Source organism: Phascolarctos cinereus, unplaced genomic scaffold (genome assembly GCF_003287225.1).
Source record: "Phascolarctos cinereus isolate Bilbo 61053 unplaced genomic scaffold, phaCin_HiC Scaffold_726;HRSCAF=1367, whole genome shotgun sequence".
Classification (NCBI taxonomy): domain Eukaryota; kingdom Metazoa; phylum Chordata; class Mammalia; order Diprotodontia; family Phascolarctidae; genus Phascolarctos; species Phascolarctos cinereus.
In genome coordinates, this window is record NW_027556098.1 from 290,333,229 (window position 1) to 290,358,872 (window position 25,644).

At 35.6% G+C, this 25,644-nt stretch overlaps 1 protein-coding gene across 3 annotated transcripts in view; it reads left to right on the top strand.

The window, feature by feature from the left end:
* CNTN5 (contactin 5) overlaps window positions 1–25,644 on the top strand; it is a 1,537,434-nt gene that overhangs the window by 969,972 nt on the left and 541,818 nt on the right. For all 3 annotated transcript variants that reach the window (XM_078147163.1, XM_078147162.1, XM_020996136.2), the window contains 2 exons: window positions 10,896–11,019; window positions 11,152–11,327. In XM_078147163.1, coding sequence (XP_078003289.1) covers window positions 10,896–11,019; window positions 11,152–11,327 — 300 coding nt within the window. The remainder of the gene's footprint in view (window positions 1–10,895; window positions 11,020–11,151; window positions 11,328–25,644) is intronic.

The following is a 25,644-nucleotide window of genomic DNA, read 5'->3' on the forward strand; positions in this document are numbered from 1 at the left end:
GTAAGATTTGTTCTTCCCACGTTGTGAAGGAAGCATACTTCATGACACTTTTAGCAAATGATGCTTCTGGAATCATAGGAGTGGTTGGAAGTTTTGCAATGAAGGTATATGATTTTCTTTTAACTTTAACAAAGTAAAATAAATTTAGTGTTCAAAAGGTAACTTGAAATGAAAAAGAAAGCTGTGAATATTTTCTTCAAGAAAACATTTTAGAAGCTCACATGGTGTGAAATATTTTTCACACATTGTAACTGTGAAATTTATCTCAAAATTCAATTTATAATTAGACATTTCAAAGTCTGTGGTAGTCATCATATCAAAATATTGCATCAGTGACAGATATGAGGCATCTTCTTCTGAGAGGCTGGAGGGGACATTTCTTTCCAAACTCCCATTAATTTAGTATCTGCTGCTACTTGATAGTACATATAAGTAGAGTCATCTGACAAAACCATAGCTCCCCTCAATCCATATCTATGCATTTGGGAATCATTTGGAAAAGGATATTTTTCTGGCTTCTGGCAATACAGAAGGGCTGTGCTGATCATAACATCCCTTATATAGGTCCCCTTCTCCCTACTCACAAATCTACCATCCTAATTTAGGCCTCATTAGCTGTTTCTTGAATTATTGAAATAATCTTCTAATTAGTCTCCCTGCATCAGGTCTCTCCCAATCCAATCCATTTTCCACTTGGCTGCCAAGGTAATTTATGTTAGATCTGACAATATCACCCCCTCCTCAATAAACTCCAATGTTCTCTATTACCTCTCAGATCAATTTTAAAGTTTTCATTTGCTATTAAAAGCCCTTCATAACTAGGCATCTTCCTACTTTCCGTCACCTACAGATAATGGTTTCAATGGTTCTAGGGACCTAGTAGGCATTCAGTCAGATATAGGCATATAATCAGAATGGTTCAAGGCCAGTTCTCCTACTGAATATCCAGTAATATAGCAAAGTATAGAATCACAAAATCTCACCATTAGATGAGATAGATAAGATGACCCAGAGGTCATCTTATAAATATAGGCCTAGAGCTAGAAGGGACCGACAATAAAGGTTCCATGTCCTCTATAATGTATCTAACAAGAGATTGTCTAACCGTAACTTGAAGACTTTCAGTTGTGCTGAAGTTTTAAATACTTCACAGTCTGAATCAGTTACTTATCTCTTCTCACTCTGTCTAAAGTATAGTTGGTGCACATTACGAAGGGAGAACTAAGTAAGGTCCTTTTTTTCTATTGTTTGTTCTGTTCTGTTTGGAGACTAAGAACATTAGTCTGTATGGCACATATAGATATCTGGAAAATGCTGTTAAAGTGCTGAAGGATTGGAGGAAACTGGGCAGAGCACTGTTATGCCTTAGAAAGTTTTCAATAGGTAACTCTGGATTCCAGCCTGATAATTTGCATAAGATCCTCCTTCTTGGTGGACAGGACCCTTCATGCCTGTATCAACAACAGAGTGGGCCTGAGAGCCTGGGAGAATTGAGATAGTCTTCTGACTTCCTGCTTCAAAAGAGGACGCACATAATTCCAGCCCCTCTTTGGAGAGAAAAATAGAAAGAAAATAGACCTTGGAAGGCAGACACAAAGAAGAAAGTAGATTCCCTTTGATTCTCTTCATTTACCATCAGTTGCTCTCCTTAGTTTCTATTCCGTGGAATGTGATGTGCCCTGATCCCCCTGACCTCCCTTTTAGCTTCCTTTGTATATTATCTCCCCCTGTTAGATTGTAAGTTCCTTGAAGGCAAGGACTGTTTTTCATTTTTCTTATTTGTCCCCCCCCCAACACTTAGCACAGTATCTGGCACATAGATGGTGCCTAATTAATGTTTATTAAATTAAATTGAATTGTTTCTATCCAAGGTGATTTAATTGTGGAAATGTTCAATGTCTCATCAGAGTCCATGGTTGCATTGCCTTTAGCTGAACTGGTTGGGTTGAGGATGGGGGAAAGAAAATAAAAGAAAGGGAGGAGAGGCATGTTATAATGGAAGCTAGCTTTTGTTCTCCTGCTTTGACCCTTAGATTGTATAAGTAGTTGTTTGTTAGACCCCTTTTACTGGAAGCTGTCTTTAACCTGGTCCTCATATAAACCCACATATTAACATTATTTGTGTTCTATTGCATTTGTATTTATTTTGTTAAATTTTGCTAATTTTCTCCTAATTTAATCAGGTTCAGGCTGTATTCAGGAGTAGGTCACATTTGACCAATTGGACATATCTCGTCTTATGAACTTTTAAAACGCTTATATTATTTTATATATAATTTATATAATTATCTTCCATACTGACTTAAGAGAAGTAACTTTATCTCCTTCAGTGCCTAGAACAAAACAAAAAGAGGTGGGAGAATTAAATGTCTGTTAAATGAAAGATTAAGGGGCAGTTAGGTGGCACAGTGGATAGAGCATGGGGCCCTAAAGTGAGGAGGACCTGAGTTCCATTCTGGCCTCAGACCAAACACTTGACACTTACTAGCTGTATGACCCTGGGCAAGTCACTTAACCCTAATTGCCTAAAAAAATAAAAATAAATAAGTGAATGATTTAAAAAGTACTTATTCAACACTTACTGTGTGTCAGCCACTATGCTAAGTGCTAGAATACAAATATAAATGAGTAAGAATGGCTCTGTCTTCAAGGAGATTTCATGCTAAATAGAGGGAAACAATACATAGAAGGGAGCAGGAGCCAGGGAAGAGATTTTTCCACTGGGAAATCAGAAGAACTAGTTGGAAAGAGGTGACTGGCATGAAAATTACTCAGAGACAGCCACGATGGGCCTGAGATCAGAGAAGGATAAGGTGAATGTTTGCCAGTCAAAGCCCAGTCACAGGGTGGGAGTATGGGTTCCAGAAGGAGGTAGACACTGGAGTTAGAGACAGCATAAAATAAACATGGCTTACTTTGGCAAAATGCCCCAAAGTTCTCCCCAAAATGATATTGTATTTCAAGATGAAGGACAAAAAAAGTGATAAATAATTTCTTTTTACAATTGCCTTTCAGGGAACATTCAGGTATTGATTTACCACTTGGCAATTTCTCTAAACAACTTTAATATAGTCATATATCCCCTGAAACTCTTATTAAAGTTATAATGACTATTTTTTAGTAATAAAGAATATGTATTTTTTCAAGAGTATGTTAAATTTGCAACTCAATTTTTCAATGTCACACTTTATTTTGTTCGTTGACTAGGACGCTATGAAAAAAATGAGAACATGGGATTTGAAAGTACACACACTAACATTACCTGTGTCCCACAATCACAAAACCTCCTGAGGTAAATGATCACTAACATCATAGATACAGCCAGCTGTAGGCACTTATAGTCTGATAATAAAATATCTGATAAAGAACAACAGAACAGATACTGCCCTAGGGAAATAAAAACTGTAAGTGATGGCACCTGCACACCTCAACCATGTTTCAATAGACTCAACTTGGTAAAAGAAAGATTTTGATTTATTTTGTATCAATAAGGTCCTTGCCTCAGCATTGTATAACTTTTTAATGTCTTTTCCCCCATGTTATAGCCTTCCTCAACATCAACAACAACAAAGTCAATGCTACGTGACATAAAACATGATCAACCTGTGTAATTTGGAGCTAAGCAATTTAATTAAATAATGTGATAGGCTATGCATGCCGTGACCATTCCTTGATATGATATTCTAAATTGAATGTGTCAGTAGTGGAGAAATTGGGTATAATTCAAGACAATTATATCTTTATACCAGCTCCCTGCTCTTGACCTCTATAACCTACATGTTTAGAACATGGAGAAGACATTTGTTTTCTTCAAAGCTCAGCTCAAGCGCCACATTCAGCATGAGGCCTTTCTGGATCCAGCTTCTCACAAATCCACCTCCCCCCATTTTTTACCTTCTTTTTATTGTGAATATTATTTTGTTAATCCCAGAGCTAGAACCTGACATCAAATATCCTGATACCTAGTATAGTACTTTTGCTATAACTTCAACAGTTGTAGAGTTCAGTGGAAAGAATACTGAATCTACACTCAGAAGGGAATGGGTTTCCAATTCCTGTTATGGTTTCTACTAGCTATATGAGCCTCCAACCTCTGCCAGACTCAGTTTCCTCTCTGCAAAATGAGGATGCTCATGTTTGCGTTATCTACCTCATAGGGTTAGAGGAAAATCGTTTGTAAGCTTTTATTTTTGGTTTTATTTTTTTAAATGTAAGTTATTTATTTTTAGTTTTCAATATTTACTTCCACAAGATTTTGAGTTCCAAATTTTTACCCCATCTCACCCCTCCCCCCAAGATGGCATGCATTCTAAATATCCCTTCCCTTAGTCCGCCTCCCCTTCTATCTCTCCCGCCCCTTCTCTTATCCCTGTTCCCTTCTATTTTCCTGTAGGGCAGGATAGACTTCTGTACCCCATTTCCTGTATTTCTTATTTCCCAGTTGCATGTGAAAACATTTTTTTAAACATATGTTTTTAAAACTTTGGGTTCCAAAGTTTCTCCCTTCCTCCCTCCCCACCCACCCTCATTGAAAAGGCAAGCAACTCAATATAGGGCATACATGTGCACTTATGCAAAACACTTCCATAGTAGACATGTTGTGAAAAACTAACTCTATTTCCCTTAATCCTATCCTGCCCTCCCATTTATTCTATTCTTTCTTTTGATGCTGTCCTTCCTCAGAAGTATTTGCTTCTGATTACTCCCTTTCCCAATCTGCCCTCCTCTCTATCATCCCCTGCTCTCTTGTCCCTTCCCCCTATTTTCCTGTAGGGTAAGACAGATTTCCATACCCAATTGAATGTGTATGTTATTCCCTCCTTAAGCCAAATCCTATGAGAATAAGATTCACCCCTTCCTTCTCACCTTCCCCCGTTTCCCCTCCTTTTCTTTTCTTTTTTTTTTGTGAGATAATTTACCCCATTCTACCTCTCCCTTTCTTCTTTTCCTAGTATAATCCTCTCTCATCCCTTAATTTTATTCTCCAGATATGACCCCTTAATCTTCAACTCACCCTGTGCCCTCTATCTATCTATCTATCTATCTATCTATCTATCTATCTATCTATCTATCTATCTATCTACATACATATATTTTTTTCCCTCCAACTACCCTAATACTGACAAAGGTCTCATGAGTTATAAATATCATCTTTCCATGCAGGAATGTAAACAGTTCAACCTTAATAAGTCTCTTATGATTTCTCTTTCCTGTTTACCTCTTCATGTTCCACTTGAGTCTTGTATTTGAAAGTCAAATTTTCTATTCAGCTCTGGTCTTCTCATCAGGAATGCTTTAAAGTCCTCTATTTCACTGAATGACCATTTTTTCCCCTGAAGGATTATATTCAGTTTTGCTGGGTAGGTGATTCTTGGTTGTAATCCTATCTCCTTTGCCCTGTGGAGTATTACATTCCTTGCCTTGCAGTCCTTTAATGTAGAAGCTGCTAAATCTTGTGGTATCCTGATTGTGTTTCCACAATACTTGAATTGTTTGTTTCTGGCAGCTTGTAATATTTTCTCCTTGACCTGGGAACTCTGGAATTTGGCTACAATATTCCTAGGAGTTTTCCTTTGGGGATCTCTTTCAGGAGAAGATTGGTGGAGAATGTACTGTCCCAGGCTTTGGGGGTTTGTGCAGCTGTTTTCAGAGATACTTGTAGGTACCTGTAAATTTTCAATTCTTCCAGGGTGGTATGATAAGGGGCAAGGTGTTTACTCCTTTCCTGGCCTGTGCTCTGGTCTATTAGTGACCACAGGCACTCCTTTCTGTCCTGGAACTGTGAGGAGGGTTTTGCTCTTCACAGCCACTACAAGCTCACTTTGGTCCAGAAGCTCAGGAGGCAGCTGCCCCACTAGCGCCATGCTCTTGGGGAACTGGATCTGAGACCCTGTGCTCCTCTCTCAGCACCACAGAAACAGGCTTTTCCCACTGACCTTCTAAGTTGTCTTTGGCTTTCCTGGGTTGAGAGGTCTGGAAGCTGCCACAGCTGCCCCCAGTTCAGTCCTCTGAGGCCTGCTCTAGATTCACTGCAGCGCACCCATGACGCACTACGCTCCTCTCCCAGCCTTGCGTGATATACCTTTCTCATCAACCATCTAGGTTGTCTTGGGCTGGAAATTTCTTTCACTCTGTCTTTTTGTGGGTTCTGCTACTTTAGGATTTGTTTTGAGCCATTTTTATAGGTATTTGGAGGGGTTTGGGGGAGAGCTCAAGCAAGTCACTGCTTTCACTCTGCCATCTTGGCTCTGCCCCTCTTCCTTTGTAAGCTTTAAAGTGCTACACAAACATCAATTAGAATAGATGAGGGCAATGCTACTTATTTCATATTGTTTGGCCCACTCTTTCCCTTCCTATATTCCTCATTGCTGTTATTGTTAATAGAGAAAATTAAAGGAGGTGAGTTGGAAAAGTCAAGTAATTTGGGACAAATGGACTGAAGGGAGTCACAAACTAAGGGGACTGAAGAGACTAAGGGAACAAATTTGGGGAACTGGAATTTCTTGCTCTTTTACTCTTGACTGGGGATCTTGACTAAGAGTATATTTACCTTGGTAATGAGCCTGTAAGGTGCCAGAGAAAGGCAGTCCAATGATCAATAGATTTGCATATGTTATTAAGCATTATAGTTAAATGGTAGAAGATTATTATGTGTGGCTCTTTTATACCTTAAGCATTTGTTTAGGTAGGATTCTGGTGAATATCAGAACTAGAGGCCTGTACTAAGACCTGGACAACACTGCTAGAAAAGGGGAGTGATTGAAGTGGCCATTTGCACATTCATGAATTAAACAAAAGAAATCTATGATTAAAAATGAGAACTACTGTTACTTTCTTCTTTTATTCCATATTTGCCCACTCCCCTCCTTTCTATTCTATTTTTCCAAATTAGTTATTTCTTCTTTAACTGCTTTTATTTTGGTCATACAAAAAAATACTTCCATCTTTTTTGTAATGAAAATTAATTTTGTACTTTAGGATTGACTCTATCCCTTCTTAAGTTATGAATTATCCTCCTTGCCATAGTTGCAAAAAGTTATCTCCTTCCTTTCTCCTCTATTTAAAAAAAAATGTCATTCTAACCATAGATCATGTATCAATTTGTGATTTAGTTGGTATGTGGTAAAAGTGTTGGTCTGAATCTAAGTTCTGCCAAACTGTTCATATTTTTCAGCAGTTTTTGAAAAATACAGGCTTTACCGTACTAATTAATATCTTAAGGTTTATCCAATACTACCATGCTCAATTATTTCTTGGTTTATTTATCTAATCTGTTCATCAATCATCTAGTCTATGTTTTAACTAGTACCAAATAGTTTTGAGAATAAATGCATTGCAGTATATATATTTTGAGATCTAATAGTGTAGCTCTCTTCATTCCTATGTATTTTTTCCTTGTATATCTTATCCTATGTATATCTTCCTTGAGGATCCCTGAATTTTTGTACTTCAGATAAATTTTGTTACTGTTTTGTCTAGCTCTATAAATTATCCCTATTATTAGTTTGATTTAGCAGGAAACCTGTAAATTATTTTAGGCACTGTCATAATTTTGATTATATTAATATAGTATAATAATAAAAATAATATTTCTGCAGTTATTTAAATCTCCTTATATTTCTTTAGAGTGTCTGGTAGATATATTCCTATAAGTCCTGGTATAACTTTGTAGCTAAACCCTCAGATGCATTATAGTTATTTTGAATGAACTTTCTTTTTCTAGCTCTTCCTATTGGAATTTGTTAGTAGCATACAGGAATATCGATTATATTTTGTGGGTGTGTTTTTTATCCTACTACTTTACTAAATTATTGTTTCAATTAAATTTTGGTTGAATCTCTAGGGTTTTCCTAGAAAATTGAATCATTCATAATTAACTATGATTTTTACTCTTTTTCAATGCTTATATCTTCAATTTCTTTTTCTTGACTTCTTTCTGCAGTTGATATTTTTAGAACTATATTAAATAACAATGGTGACTATATGTACATGGTATGGTATGTGTATGTGTTTGTATGTGTTTATATTTGTGTGTGTGTGTGTGTGTGTGTGTGTGTGTGTGTGTGTGCATGTGTATGTAATTTTTACTCTATTCCTATCTGAATTTTCAAAGTTGAGCTCCTGAAGGCTGGGTGTTGATTCCTTGCCTTAGTTTTGGATAAGGTGACTGCACCCCAACCCTCCTATGGTAGTGTCTTGGATCTGAAAATGCCACCCCTGGAGGAAAGGCAAGGCTTGCTCACTTCTAGAACCCTTGGATTCTAAGACCAATTGATCAAACCAGCCTTAATTTATCCTTTGGAATAGCTCAGATGGGTAAATAAGAACTCATTTTTCCATTATGCAATCTTCAGATCTTCATATAGAATTATATTCCTTATGAATTTAATCCTGTAGAGAATTCTATGCAGTGTGATCTCTCACCATAAAAGACATTAAAATCTTTCTACTTCCTTAGAACAAAGTGTACTTCACCAAGATGTCAAGGAATGCAATCAAGTTTATTTATTATGTGGATCCTTGCCTCTAATTATTTTTAATTGAGAGTTCAAAGGACTTTTTCCTGTATTTTTTAAGCCAAAATTTCTTAGGACCATTCAGTACCAAATGGAATGCGACATTTGTCCCTGACATTATCTCCTTTGAATTTCAGTTCCTGAATATTTTCCAGGTTACCACCCAATTGTTGTACATACTAAAATATTCCTTATTGAGATCCCCAATTCTCTTGGACCCAGACATTTAAAAAATTAAGTATATCCATGGCTTTTAACCTCCCAGGGTTTGTTGTTATAGAGCAGAGATATCAAACATGCAGCTGTAGGTCTACAATACTTCCTAGTACAGCCACAACCACATGAAAACATAATTGGGAAATATCTAACAAAATAAGTAAAATGCAATACAACATAGGTAATATTATTAATTTGTGGGGTTAAGTTGTTCTGTGGCTGTCAGGAATTCTTTTCTATTTGAATTTGACACCACTGTGTAAATACGTGTGTTTGTGTGCTGTGTAACATAGAGAAGTTAGTTCTTCTGTAGCATGTTTAGATATCCAATCAGGTGTCTAGCCCATGTTGCCTCCAAGGAAGATGATAATTGATGTCTTTTTTATGGGGAATAGGAGAAGCAGATAGGAGCCAGGGTTACCTTGCTGGGTGATCCTTCTTTCTCTCACCTATTTCCAAGAGATTTATTGGCTTGAATTATATCTGTTTGCAATATAAAAAATATCTGTAGTCTAGGGGGGCAACAAGGAGTTTAGAATAAGCACCCTAAAGAGGAGGGCAACACTTAGCATACTCTCCCCAGCTCAGCTCTCTTTTATTAAACACTGGGTATAACAAAAACAATCATGAACATCATACTACCTCTCCTCTTCCAAGGTTCCCCCAACAGTCTGATGTCATGTGTCTCCTTCATATGTTCCATAGGCAGTGTGCCTCAGAGATCTCTTCGTCAATCTGTAATCACAGCCCCTCATTTAGGCAGTGTCACAGAGCAGTCCCTCAAGGGACTTCAAGGAATCATCTAATCAGTGTGAGTGGGGATGTTACATTGTGTCATCACAAAACAAGTCATTTTAGCTTTAAACCACGTATTTCCTTGGCAGTTGCCAAAGTAACTCAACATATGCTTCATAGGATGCCACTCATGCATGTTCGTACATTCTTGATGAGGTGTATCCCAATACAAAGTTCATTAAAATAACAGTAACAAAAAAAAATAATGATAATGGTGTTGATGATGATGATGAAGATGATGATGATGATGAAGATGAAGAAAACCTCTTTTCCAGTTGTCATAGTCCCTGACTACTTTGTGATATCACCCCTCATTCAGGAGTCATCATAGTCTCTGCAAAGAGTATTGGATATTTTAAAAGTAGATCTTATTTGAGGTCTACCTCCACTATTCATTTTTGTGTGAATTTAGGCAAGTCACATCATGTTGGGGTGCCTTAATTTCCTAATCTGACCTCTTGTTTTTTATTAATTCAAACCTAATTTTCTTTCTAGCTCTTTGACCAGTGATTCAGTTGTCAACACAATTACTCTGCTTATTTTCTTCCCATAGCTAAAGAGTCCTTTTTCTCCCTCTATTACTATGCATATTTAATCATCCTTTGTGATCATATTTAAATTCCAGGTTTGGAGGGACTGAGAATGTGATTGCTCTGGAACTCTGGTGATTGCCTTCTCTTAATTTATGTCTATATCACTTAGTTGTCATCTAATTTGATCATATACTGTTTACAAGATACTTGATTTATCATGTGTTTATGTTTTATTTGCTCCATGAAATTGTAAACTCCTTGAGGGCAAGGATTGTTTATAGCATTTGTTTGAATCAAACAATGGTTTCTGAATACCCACAGTGCCTAGAAGAATGCTGAGCATTTAGGATTCAATAAATGAATCAATTAAGGTCAATATTTGATTCTCAAGATAATAAGATTTTATGACTATTAACTCTATCATTAAATATTAGTAAAAAATTTAAGGAATATTGAAACATTAATTAGTTTTCATAATAGAATATGAGGTTGGCATTATTTTCTTTATCCCCAACCTAAAAAATGAAAAACAAAGATACAAAGAAATTAAATAGATGTATTGCATCAAATATTTGATATATTCCTTTTTTCATTGTATAACAAATTGCAAAACTAGGTTGATCAACTGGAGAACAATCTGTTTGGATCTCCTTTTCAATTAGGAAGTAGAATTTGATGTAGCAACAGTTTTCTTTGGTATTTTACCTTAAAATGCATCAAGAATAAGAGATATTTTGTATCTAGGTAGAATGGTTTTTAAGATAATGTGGGAAGAGAGCTAATGAATCAATGTCTTTGGAGGGTTTTGAAAGTATGCCCTTTTCTGTTTCTATAGAGAGTGTGGATTATGGGCCAGTGTTTGTGCAGGAACCAGATGATATCATTTTCCCTACTGATTCTGATGAGAAGAAGGTGGCACTGAATTGTGAAGCTCGAGGCAACCCTGTTCCCAATTACAGGTAGAAATTCACTCTTGAGCACTCATTCCCCTAAGCCTCAAAAACAACAGTTGGATGACATTCTGGAATCCCCAGAGAATAAGAGAATGCTCCATGTAATCCTTATCTGTATTTCTTCTGATTTTTCCCAAGATGGCTACGAAATGGAACAGAAATAGACTTGGAAAGTGATTATCGCTACAGTTTGATTGAAGGAAACCTCATTATCAACAACCCAACTGAAGCAAAGGATGCTGGTCATTATCAGTGTTTAACAGCTAACTCCTTGGGAAGCATTCTGAGCAGAGAAGCCATACTTCAGTTTGCCTGTGAGTAAATTATGTTGTTGCCATGAAACCCTTTTGCCCTTTTAATGGTTAATGAATATGTTATAAATCATTGGCAGTGTTTTTGTGAGTATAAAATTGCAGAGAGGAGGGAGCATATCTTTTCCTGAGAGATTTCTGAATCTCTGGATAAAACTATTGTCTTCTAAATAAGCCAAATTTTGTTCCTGGGAGGAAAAGATTAGTTTTAGTGAAAAAAAGAGTATATTTTAGTAGAGAAGAAAAGTAAGTTCTGGAATTTTAATCTCTAAAGGAGTTTATTGTGGTCATTTCCCCTCAGCGTAGTATCATAATCTGAATGTAGGAGTTGAGAAGATTGAAGCCCAAGAAAAAAGTGATTTTCTTAGTCACACAGTTAATAAGGGGGAGAGCCAGGATGTAAGCCCAGGTCCTCTGAATCCAACTTCAGAATCCTTTCCATGCACCGTTATATTAAATGTGTGCTATATTTTTTCATCTCATCCAAACTTGTTCTCTTTTTTTTGTAAGCTTTCACAGAAATTCCTGAAATTGTTTTTCTTGAGATGAAGGACTCCTGTCCATTAAGGCTGAAATATCTATAATAGATATATAAATTTTTAGACCAGTGCTGTCAAATAAATAATGATCCTTGTCAGCATATCTAGACTTAGAAAACCACACTAACATTATTTATATTCTATTGTATTTTTACTTATTTTGTTAAAATTTCCCAATTATTTTTAATCTGGCTCATTTGCACTGAGGAGTGGGCCTGGTTGTGCCAGGTGGTGTGTTTGATACCTTAACTCAGTCCTAGGCTATTGATCTCTGCTAGCGTTGGTGGTCACATTCAAAATTGCAAAATAAATGGAGGGAAAGGATCTACACTGCCTATAAAATCTATCATTAGTGAATTTTAGATTTAACGTTTGTCCTGAAGTTCTAATAACCAATTTTTCTCCATATATTCTTTAACATTTTATCTGTTACATATGTGTGTTTATAATTAACTCAGCTACACTACACTAAAAATATGCAAGAGGGGAAAAAAAGATATAGAAGAGGAAAATAGAGCTATTCAAAATCCAGACCACTGTTTGTCCAGGATTCACAACTTAGAGAATACCAAGACAAATCATGGAACTATTTTAATCTGTCATATGGTCAAAAATTAGGCTTGCATTGGTAGTTAAGAAGATATTATTTCCATGAGAATCATTTGTACCGTGGGAAAAAAAACAACATCCCTTGTTATTATGAACTGTATTTATTTGAGAGAAAATTGCATACTGAAGCATAGGGCAAAATACTCTTCAGTTTATCTGTTGGACTCACAATAAATAAGACTGATTTAAAAAAAACTCAGCTCCTATCATTGTGTCAATGTCATGTAGAGTATCTGTAGGAAGACAGTGACTTTTCATCAAAAATATACCAGGTCCAGGTAAACCTTAGTTAAACACAACTATAACTTATATCTTAACAGTTTGTACTATGTCTGTGGTGTGCCCACAAGTGGTCAATGTGCAAACAATCATCTGTGATTCTCTTAGTGTTGGAATCTTCTCCACTGATGAAGATCAGAACCATCTGTCACTTAGCAGATAGGTCTTAAGATTTTACTTTACATTTACAGAGGATGTGAATTTTCTATGGTCATATAGAGGAGAATTTTGAAGTTGTACTTAGTGCTATCTACTGTATAAAATTAGCAATTATTAGAAACATTATCTAGATTTAATTATTTTCAATGAGAATAAACCCCTTACGAAAGTTGAAACTGTAAAATTGAAGTCATGAACTGTCATAAAATGTTCCATTGTGATATGAGATTGATTCTCTAACCTATGAATTGTAATGCATTATGACAGATTTAGACTGAGAGATTACAGCTTTTATTTGCCAGGTTGTGTGACTACATTTTGCCAACGATAGGGCATCTGCAAACACTGACTCTGCCAAAAATTATTCAGACCCACCATGTTTCTCTAGTATATGTAGATTAAAATTTTGTTGCTTAATCATTATTGCTAGGTTACGTGACCTCATCAAAATACACTATCTCAGATATGTAGTTGATGTGCTTTGGGGGTTTATTTGTAAGTGAAGAAAAATCTACATGAATATCGTCACAATAATCATGATATTATTGTCTGTTTCCCTAATAGCCAATACTTTCTCAAAGAGATTATGTATTAAATATATAAATAGGAGTTGTTAAATTTGAGGGCACAAGAAAAACTCCTCTATCCAAATTAATTTTCCTATTCAAATGTACATGTAAAATTTCACTATTCTTAAGCTTAATTTCTTTGGGTTAAGCTTCTTCTTTTCTTCTTTAACTACAAATACCCTCACGGTTTGTGCATTCATTCATGTGTGTGTTGTGTGTGTGTGTGTGTGTGTGTGTGTGTGTGTGTAAGAAAGAGAGAGAGAGAGTGAGAGAAGCACACTGGAACTTACATATTGACAAAAATTTTTTAGATAAATCTCTTTCCTCAGAGTCAGGTAACACAAGGTCCCTGGCACCATAGTAGAATTGGGAGTAGGAAAGAAATTGGAATAAGAGATATAAATAAAGAGGGGCAGGACAGAAAAGAAAAGAGGAAGTACATTGAAAATGTACTTCAGCTACCTAACATTTTGCCTAGAGTTTGTCCCATATACTAACAATAAACTCACAAAAGAGGTGATCTTAGAGGATACCCCAAGAGAAAATGGTTGATTGGTTGCATGATGGAACACTATCTTTGTGACACATCCCTCAAATCCATACAAGTCACTTTATTACCAAATAGTCTAGACATATGCATCATTTTTTCACTTTGATTTTTAGCATTTTTTCCTTTACCAATGAACAATCTTGAACAAAAAGGCTTAAAAGCATATTTTGTGACTCATGTTTTGAATTTCTATTCTATTTTATGCCTCCTACTGAGTCTAGGACCTATCTTGTACTTGGTAAATACAATTTGATTGGTTCAACGGGCAATAGTTTAGGACTGGATTATCTTATCCCATACTATACATTCACAGTGTCAGTTCATAATCATCTATGGATTTGTTAATGGGTTTTTAATATATTTTTCTGTTTTAAAATTATGATCATAAAATATCAGTTTTCTTATAATTTTCTCTTTATACATATATATAATATATACTATATACATATGTGTATATATACTAGAAGATGTAAAATTGAGAACAAAAATTGAGCTTTCAAAACAATTTGCTAGTTTAGTCACTATGTAGAAAGGAATGGTGTTGATATCAGTGAAAAGAGATAATACTGCTTTGAAGAAAATGGAGATGGGGAAGTATTGATATTGTTTCACAGTCTTACTTGTAATAGGTGAAAAGTCCATTTTTAATGAAGTGTAAGGGAAAATATAGTATAAAGAGATATAAAATCTGTATATCCTTTTATATCCATTCATTGTAATTATCATTCATGATCATGGTTCACCTCATCCATTTATAGGCTGTATGTCAATATTAATATGAGAGGCAGTGTGGTATGGTAAATAGAGTGTTGCACTTAAAGAAAGGAAAATCTGGGTTTCAATCCTGCACCTGAAACTCACTGGCTGTGTGACCATGTGCAAATCACTTTAGCTCTCTGGCTGTCAGTTTCCACATGTGTAAAATTAGGATAATGATGCATGAAGTACCTACTTCATACAGTTTTAGGGAGCAAATGAGCCAACATTTATAAAGTGTTCTATCAACTCTAAATGATACATAAGTATCACGTTATTTCATACATCACAAAATATGCACTTGTGGAGGGTCACTGGAAAGGATCTTACATGTCAAAAAAAAATAGTTGTTAATAAGAGTATCAGTGCTTACAGACAGGACAAAAATTGTGTGATTCTGCACTTTTTCTGCTGTTCTTCCTCCACCACTGCAGAAAGAAAAGGGCAAAGATCTGAGGGCCATTATGTATTGGTATGTGTTTCATGGGTTGCCCTGCTGTGATGCATCATTGTGGTGTAGAGGTGACTGTTTTTTTTTTTTAAAATCTTGCCATATTGGTCACATGACAATACCTGGTACATAGGAGATGCTTAATAAATGTTTATTTGTTGATTGATAAGTGGTGCTTGTTTTCTTAAGTCCAAAATAGATATGTAAGCCACGATTTCTCTGATCATGTCAGTCTACTTGTGGATACACAATAAGGTAAAATCTCTTCATTGTAAAGTAATCCTTTATTTATCATTGGAATATATCCATGAAACTGTTCACTTTTTCATTCATTCACAAACCTTTATTTCACTTTGTGTTTTAATGGACCAGGATAGCTACTCCAACTTTATTCATTTTCCCTTGTAAACTTCCACCAAATGTCTACCCCTGAGGATCTCTCATTTTGTTTCCCAGCTAAATGAATAGCTATTACCACAGTTCAACTTAATGAGGATACTCTACTTCAGTAACAACAGCTATGTGCCTCAAAGAGCTGAAAAGAAGATTGATAGAGTGGTGAAATCATGTTTGTGAAAGGTTTTTGTTTTGTTTTGTTTTGTTTATTGGTTGGTTTGTTTCTTTCCCTAACCTTCTTAAAGAAAGATTTGTGTAAATACAAAGACATGTTTGACTGTTACTGATGGTTGTTGCTGGTTCTCAATCAGACCATTTATACAGTGGAAAATCTTATTCATTTTACTTATACTTATCAGAAAAATAATATTCACCTACTAGAGTGATTTTTTTCCACCAGTGACAAGCAAGAAGCTGCTATGTAAAGCTGTGTCACTCCATTAATCTATTACCATGCTGATGAGAATTTGAAATTGCTAATGTGACACTACACACATCTCATACACCCTGCTGAGCTTGGAAACAGAAAGCTCTGAGCAATCTATCAAAAGTTCAGATTCTCAAAAATAATTCATGGTATAAAGTCAAACAGAAAATGAATCAAGACTAAGATCTCCTCATGTTGTCTCTTACTTCAAAAACTTCATATTGACAGTTTAGGGATAATTGGAAAATTCTTATCTAAATTGGAACATACTGCATTTCTGAGCATTTACATAATTTAGATCTAGAATACTTCCCCACCTTTTCCTTGAAGTAATTAGCTAAAATACTCTCAAAGAGTTTAGATCATATTATAATAGTACATAATAGTAGCCTGCCGTTACTACTACCCGAGACTGCCATTTTCCAAAGTAGCTGAAAGTTCTTAGCCCTTTTAATTATGAACCATAAAATGAAGTAATCATTTTCTTTTAAAACTCAAAATTTGCATCTTTGGTTTAAATTTCCCAACCCCACATCCTTACTTTAGATAAAAAGGACAATAAGAATGAAAACCAAGTTGCACTAGTGGATAACCCTTTATGCCAAGACTTTCAACTATTAAGAAATTTTAAATAATATTTGCCATCATATTTCATAAATCTTATCTACTAAACAATGAATATATAAACATGAGGGAAATATTTTCATTTTGCAAGAAAATTCATTATTTTTGTATGTTAGATATTATATTTACTTATGATACCAAATAAAAGTTGATTTTGTATAGTATAAGACATAAAGCAGTGTAAAACTTTCCCTAGTTAATGATGAAGACAATTTTAGGTGTATCAATCCATACTTAAAAGTTACTATTATCCTCCTGGCTCAAAAGTCAATTACTTTCATGATGACTTATTAATGATTATACATTTCCTTCATTATGATTATTATGGTTCCAGGTAACCCTGTAGTTTGAGGGAAAAACATGCATAGATACAAATAAATCTTTATAAAACAATAGTATGTGGCATCCCTGATTCACTGTATTTGGAATTATTGGAATAAATTGAGAGTGAAAAGAAAAACAATCACAAATGATAAAGGTGAACTTCTTGATAGGGAAGGATGTTACACTCTGTATAACAAAATGTCATAACTTCATGGGATATTATAGAAATGATCCATTTCTACTTCTAAGGGCATTTGATTATTGAACTCTTCACTTTTCTAGCTGGCTTTTCTTTAAAGGATTTTCTTGAGCCTCTTTACATATTAGCCACTTTTTGGACCAATTTGTCAATTGAGGACCTTTGCAAGCTCAGATAAGTCACTTGATTTAATCTTATCAGCTCATTTGTAACAAATATATATATATATATATATATATATATATATATATATATATATAAAATATTTATTAATAAATTTACATGTTATAAATATTCATAAAATTATAGTGTCTTACAATGGAAGAAACAATGGAGATCATCTATTCCAACCTCCCATCCATGAAAGAATCACCACTATAATATCTCTGACAAATGGCCATCCAGATTATCTAGGGGAATTTACCACTCTGAAGGCAGGTGACAGTTCTGATCCTGAGAAATGGCCCCATACTTTGCACTATTCCCTTCTAACATACCCTCTGGTCCTATTTCTATCCTTTTGAACAATCTAGAAAGCTTAATTCTTCTTTATTGTTCAGTTAGTTTCAGTCATGCCTGACTATTTTTTTGGGTTTTCTTAAGCAAAGATACTGGAGTGATTTGCTATTTCCTTCTCCAAATCATTTTACATATACATACGTATATATATTTTAGGCATTTGGGGATAGTGATTTGCCCAAGGTCACACAGCTAGTAAGTGTCAAGTGTTTTGGTCTGAGGCTGGATTTGAACTCAGGTTCTTCTGACTTCAGGGCTGGTGCTCTATCCACTGCACCACCTAGCTGCTCCCCAAATCATTTTACATATGAACAAACTGAGGCAAGTGGAGATAAGTGACTTCCACAGCAAGCAAGTTACTGAGGCTAGATTTGAACTCAAGAAGATGAGTCTTCCTGACTCCAGGTCAAGCACTCTACTCTATCTGCTGTGCCACCTAGCTGCCTATTCATTACAACCCTTCAAATATTTGAAGATAGCTGTCATGTTCCCCTACATCTTCTCTTTCCCAAGCCAAACATCTCTAGTTCCATTAACTTTTTTTTTATTTTATTTTTTTTACGTTTTTGAGTTCCCTTCTACTCCAGTCATCACCCTTTAGATGGAAGCTGTAAAAGAGAAATTATATTGTGGAACATTTCCCCTTGCACATCTAGTTTTCAAATCAAACCACCTTCCTCAATTTAACATGTATATCTTTGGGTATGTGAGAGATGAGCTCTTAGAGGTGAAGCCTCCTCAAAAGGTCAATAATTTTTGATTACTATCTTCAAAATCCTCCCTGCTCAGACCCTGTTTTTAAGCACATAACAGAAAGAATAGGCCCTGCCCCACCCCCAACCTGAGTCGTTTGCCCTGGGCTTTCCTTGTCTTTGAATTTTGGGCCTGGAATGTAAGCCCCACCTCCCAGTTAGAATGCAAGCCCACCGGAGTTAAGATGGTAAGGGATAGTGGTGGGTGGAGACTTGTTTGTGTAGTGGGTGGAGACTTTGCGTGGTGGGCGGAGATTTGCTTTTATAACCACGGCCCCTGTTACTCGGTGTCTCTCTCTCTCTTCACCTGTGTGCTTTCCGCCTTGAGAAGTCTCTGAGTTTAATTTGGGTTAGGGTTGCTGTCCCACACAGGTAGCAAAGAAACAAAATATTATTTGAGCTTTGATATGAACTGACAGATAGACCTTAAAAGCAAATGAGAGCTGTATACACTTTTGAAAGCATTATCAGCCTTGCTGCCCTGAGTTTTGCTTCCTACTTTCCAAGAGTCATCTTCCTCCTCTTTAAGGATGTGATAATTGTAATCCTTTCAGGGGTATGTTTCCAATGCTCTGGTTCAATTTTTCAGTAAAAATTCATTCAAATGTAGTAGAGGGTAAAGGGCATGGTGGCTATACTCTATTCTCATACACACAAATCTGTCACCAAGGAGGAGCATTGCCCTATGCCCATTTTGTGCAAGTACATAAGATATGGCTAGAAAAACCAAGTAAGTTTTCCCTCCTCTCTCCAAAGTTCTGTTTGATGCAAGTGCTAGAGACTGTGGAGGGGGTGCAACAAGTGGGGAAAGAACAGGTCCTGTTCTATTGACTTGCCTAGGCAAGGTTCTAGGGATTCTTTGTTTTCTCAAGCAATCAATTAATAAACCTTTATTAAGGGTCTACTGGGTGCAGCTAGGGACACAAAAAGAGGTAGAACACAGTCCCTGCCTTCAAGGAGCTTGCAATCTAATGTTAGAGACAACCTGAAAACAAATACAAAGCAAGCCACATACAAGACACAAATGTTTGTATAGAACAAGCTATATACAGGATAAACAGGAATAATTAACAGAAAGAAGGCATTAGAATTAAAAAGTCAAAAAAAAGCTTTGGCACTGAAAGGAAGCCAGGGAGGTCAGTAAGCAAAGTGGAAGAGGAGAATGTTCCAGGTATGAGGGACAACTACTCCCTAGAAAAATCTAACATCCAACGGCTTTAATAAGACAATGTTCCCTACAGTTGTAAATTTCTGTACCTTGGAAAGGAAATATCTACACACAATCTAACCATGGATTAACAAAATAATCTTTTACAAAGCAGTGAACACAAAATATTCTTCCCTCACTGCAAGAGATTCCCAAGACAAGTTGTGGTATATCTTTTCCTTCAGATCTATAAAAGGTACCTGTCTGCCCAAAATGATTTAAGTGCATCCCTACAGGAGGAACAAAGGTTTCTGACGGCTCTTTTTTCCCCCCTATGATTCAAGAATCATAGTTAATATGCTATTTAACTTTTTGTTGTACAAGGAGTTGTCTGTTCTTTTATTCCTTCACCTTAGCTACACGACAGGGTATAGTGACAGGAACTGTCAAATCAAGGAGTCAAACCTTGCCTCTTAATTTCTTTTTCAGAATGTTGGTTGTCTATCAACTTCCATGTTTGGAAGGCTCCTTGAACAATCTTATCTTTGTGTATATGCCCTCCACTTCTGATTTTTTTTTGCCATGACAACCCAACAAACAGAGCCACTTGAGTCAAATAACTGAGAAACAACAAATTTTTTCAGTTATATTTTCCCAAATTCTGTTTTCAACCAGTATCATCGGGAGACAATGTACTCAATTGTAATTCACACAAAATCGAGCATTTCAGAGAATGAACTTCTCTTAGTAGCTCAAAGGAAATTAAAAAGCATTTGTAAAATATCATATTTTTCTTCATTGCTGTCATCAAAATTATGACTATAAGCTGTCGATGTGGAATATCAAATAAGACCACTGATATCAATCAGAAGTACATAAACATAGGAAATCATTCACCTGGCAAACTCTTAACTATAATGGGCTTATTTAAACAATAATCCACGAAATTTCATAAACATTCATTAAACTAAGAAAGTAAGAAATAACTTGTTAACCAAGCTAGAAGTGAAGAAGTCATTAAATTAAGTTTCTTTAGTCAGCACACTAAAATAAAATCTGGCCTAGAAAAACTGATTTATGATCACATGAATTTAATCTCATTAAATCAGTAATTGAAAGGACTGTCTGTATTCTACTCTTTTCTCCTCCTCCTCCTCTTTTTTCTCCTTTTTAAAGCAATGCATCTAGTTATTAAAGAACATTTCAGGCTGCTTTTTCAAAGTGCTTCTGTAGAGGGCACTTTATAATGTGGGCTGCATATATACAGCAATCATTTTAAGTACTTTTTAATGATCCTAGTCAATTTTCTTTCTCTCCTAAACTTGCCTGGTATTTGCTTACACTTGTGTATGTCTAATAGCATGCTGGCTTCTCAGAGTCAACTATATGGTACAGTGGAGAGTGAGAGGAGTAGGGTCAGGAAGATTTGAATGCAAATCCAGCCTTAATACTTACAAGTTATGTGATCTTGGGCAACTCAATTGACCTTTTCCTGACCTAGTATCTTTATTTGTAAAATGAGGATAATAATAGTGCCTATGTCCCAAAACTTTTGCAACACTCAAATGAGATTGCTGTATATAAATGCAGGCTATTTTTATTCTTACTATCATCATCATTATCATTATTTCATTTTTGCCTTTGTATGCTCAGCACCTCCTGCCCTCAGTATTTTGCCCACAGTAGGGACTTAATAGATGTTAGTTGAATTTAATCAAGTTAAAATTCTTCCTCCTCATGTCCCCATAGAAATGGTCTACATAACACCAAAATCATCTGAATATTTTATTTTTAATTAAATTTTAAAATTGTATAATGTTTTGAGTGGCACGATTTTTCAACGCCATGATTTGATGCAGTGTAGAAAGAAATGATTTACCTGCGTTATAGCCATATAAGCATTAGTGTCCATGAGCTAGAATGAAGAATTCAGATTACTGATGCTTTTACATTATCATTTAATGTGTTCTTCCTACAAAGAGATTCTTAATTTCTTTACAGTGGGAATTAATGCAGTCACTTTGGTAAAGTCATGCTAGTATCACATAGAAAACATTCATTGTAACTGGTTTCATTCTAACATTATAAGTTTATTTCTAAAATTTCAGAAATACATACATAGATATATATATACGTGTGTATATCTACAAATTATCTTTTGTATTTTGTTCTGTGAATGAATACATAAATACATATGCAATAAATAAACATTTGTTTTCTGCTTAATATGTGTTAGGCATTGCATTTCACACTGGAAATACAAATACAAAAAAAGCAAGACATCTAGAAGCTTACATTTTAATGGTGGACAGAGTTTAAGTGACTTTCACAAGTTTGCACAAGAACTAAGTCTCTGAAGTGGGTCCCATTTCCTCTAACTTAGCTTGAAGTTAGGTCCTTTAAATGAAGATCCATTGTTTTTTGGTTTTTCTTTAAATTCTTTGGAAAATACTGCCTCTCTTTTCCCACAAGGAGCAGAAGCCCCAAATGGAGCTTATCTCTACAACACAAGGTCCTGCTTTATCTACACGTCTAAAGGGGGACTTGCCTTAAAAAGAACTTATTGCTATAACTGCTGCTATTCAACAGTTTATTGAATAGCTACATGTAGCAATAAGTCAGGTTTTCTTTTCCTTTCTTTTTAAATAAACCTTTAAAAGGTGAGCTCAAATAGGAACCAAAATTTTATGCTCTGATTTTACATCCTATGTCAATCTTTGGGAGCAGAAATTTACAACAGTAATCTAATTGCAAGTGATTGTTTTTCCCCTGACTTACCTGGATGCCATTGTGAATATGGATAAGCCTAAATGAGCATTTAAAAATAAAACTTTGAAATTAGCTGTCAACATAATCTGGTTTACCTTTATAACCTTGATACCTACTTCTGCATCATAGACACTTCCTGGATGTTACAAAAACCTGCCATAGAATGACAGTTAGCTAAGAAGAAACAAAGAACATTTGAATCCATGAGTTTTTACCTGCTCTCTTAGAACCAGAAATGTTCTCCTTGCCCAGGATCAAATTAGGTCCTCTGGTCTACAATAGAAGAGCAAGCTTTTATTTTTGCTCAAAATAGATGTGTTTTTGCACACACACATACATACTTGCCACTGTCAGAGACACAAATTATCATCTTTGCAAAACCATGTAACAGAAGTACTTCCTTACTAGATTAGTTAGCCTTCTTTAAGCTTATATCAACTCAAGTATTATACCCTGTCAGGGGAGTTTAGGAAACAGGCAAAGAAACAACTCATGAGACTGTAAGCTCAACTTTACACAGAAATGTACTCTCCTGATGGCCATTATCTTTTTTGTTACTTTTATAAAATCTATTTCCTCATTTATTTAACAGAAGAATTTATTGATTGACTACAATTTACACAACCCTTTTCAAATGATGAGTTGCTAGGATTGGAATCATATAGAGAGAACAAGAAACCAGACAGATGAATCAAGTGTTTATTGGGAGAAGTACAGCTCACCGGATGTTCCAGCCAAGCACACATGTGACAGTTCATTAGAGAAATTGCCACCTCTTGAGACCTTGCTTAATAAACCAGCCAGCCTTTCTCTGCAGTATAATAATAGCATATAACCTGGTGATTCAGTTTCTCTTAATGATGATTCATTCTAAACAGTGGACATCTGTGTGTGTGTGTGTGTGTGTGTGTGTGTGTGTCCTTTATCACAGTATAAATGCTAAAAACAGTATAATATACACCCTAACTTCCCAAACTATACTGCATTATTATAAAATATTAATCCTAATAAAATATTTAGAAACTAACATCAGCTAAGGGGAGGGGAGGTGAGAAAGTGGCCAGCTAGTGCTATATTTGAGCTGATATTTTTACCTTATTTACTAAAGCTTCTGCTATTTCTTCCATCAATTTGAGGTCTCCATGTGTGGGGGAGGGGAAAGAGGGCAAAGTTAAGGAATGGCTCCTTATTCTCTTCACCTCCAGCCATTACGTATTAGTTAACCTTAGCTTGGTGTTATGAACTTTTCTGGGCAATTATGACAGTAATGAGGGAGAGAAGACTGAAAACGCTGGGCAGCTATGAAGGAATGATATGTCACTCAAAAAACACATACTCCCAGGCAAGTTGGAAGTGATACATGAGAGAAAAACCAAAGCAGAAACAACAAATACTGAAAATCTAATCTGGAACTTGGGAAAATAGCTATTAATAGTTTGCATTTATATAGCACTTTAAGATTTGCAAATATCTCATTTTATTCTCACAATAACCTTGTGAAGTAGGTGCTGTTATTCTCCCCAATTTATGGATGAGGAAAATGAGGCAGACTGGGGATAAGTGACTTGCCCAGCATCACTCAGCTACAAGTGTCAGGGGTCAAATTTGAACTCAGGTCTTCCTGACTCCAGGTCTAGCACTCTGTCCATTAGAAAATGCCTCCTAAGCATCAAATCACGTTTACTTTTCTTAGTCATTGGTTTCCTTTATTTTTCTGTAGTATTTGATACTCTTGATCAGTCTTTCCGTGAAACTCTCCTTGATTGGCTTTAGAAACAATGCATTTTCCTGTTCTTCTTGCTATTGTCCTGTTTGGCTCTGCTGATTCCTTTTTTTTTCTTCCTGCTTTCTAAATGTAAGAGGTATTCCCTCAAGGCTCTGTTCTAGTCCATTTCCTTTTTTAAAATATTTTTTTTCTTTAATCTTTTCTCTTTGTCTCTTTAATGAATCAAAGGTCTTATCCATTTCCTCTTTTTTTTTTCTTTTATATTGTCATGGCTCTGATCAAAAGCACTTAAGGAATAATTTGGAAATATAAATGCTGAGGAATTGAAGGAATTCACCTTCATCTATTCTTTGGATGAACCCTTCATTTGATCAGAGAATGTGGCTGTCATTAGACACCAACACAGAAGGCTATGGATGGGGGCTGAGGTAATCAATGTAAGCAGGGAAGGGTTGTCTTGGGTGTTGTCTACACTATTTAGATTGGTGGGTATGATTTTATTGTATTATGAAGAGGCCTGGAGCTGGAGGAGTGGGAACTAACTGCAGTAGAATCAACCCTCTGGCAGGATCATGCCCAAATTTCTACACTTGTCTGAGAACCTGGGAGTTTTTTTTTTTCCTTCCTCATGGATATTCCCTTTTGATTGATCAGAAAAAGTCTTAAGAACTAGAGAGGATTAGAAATTTGTTCTATTCCTCCCTTTGAGCTTTCATTTGTAGTTGAACACTGAATGCTGTGAATTGGGGCCACTCATAGAACAATCCTAATTTATCTACATTAGTCGTGTGTATGGCAATTAAAAGCAGCTTAACTTAAGTACAGTAATTAAAGATAGTAGCTGAACTTGAGAGGTCAAGAGCTAACAGTCTTCAAGCTTACTTAAGATGCTCAAGTTTCCAAACAACAAAAGTAGAGCAAAGGGAATGGCTCTGGGAATCTACAGTTATGAAACAAAGATTCAGTTTAGATCTCTAAGCCTAGAATTAACAAAGATTAACAATTAGCCTGGAACAAATATCTTGAGCCAGAAAGGATCTTGGGAGCCATCTAGTCCAACTTCTAATGATTACCAATGAGGAAACCGAGATCCAAAGAAACCCAGTGATTTTCCCAGGAGCAAGTAACAGAAAATAAAACTTTGCCACAATGCCTAGAGGTTTTCCTTTACATCTTTGCTTTTAAATGTTATTGTATTTCCTGTATCAGTTGTGAAGTGTCTAAGTTGTTAATATGAATTCTCATATTTTAGTAATAAAGTTTACCTTCTATAGAAAAGTCAGAATACCTAGAAATTTCTAGCACAGCTCCCAATTGATTAAAAAGAAAACAGTATTATCTAGTGGCAAATACATTCAGTCAATCAATAAATGTTTCTTGTACCTACTATGTAGCAGACACTGTACTAAGCACTTGAGATACAAAGAGAGCCAAAGATAGTCCCTGCTGTCAAGGAGCTCATAGTCTAATTGGGAAGACAACAAGCACACATGTATGTAGAAACAAGCTAAATACAAGATAAATA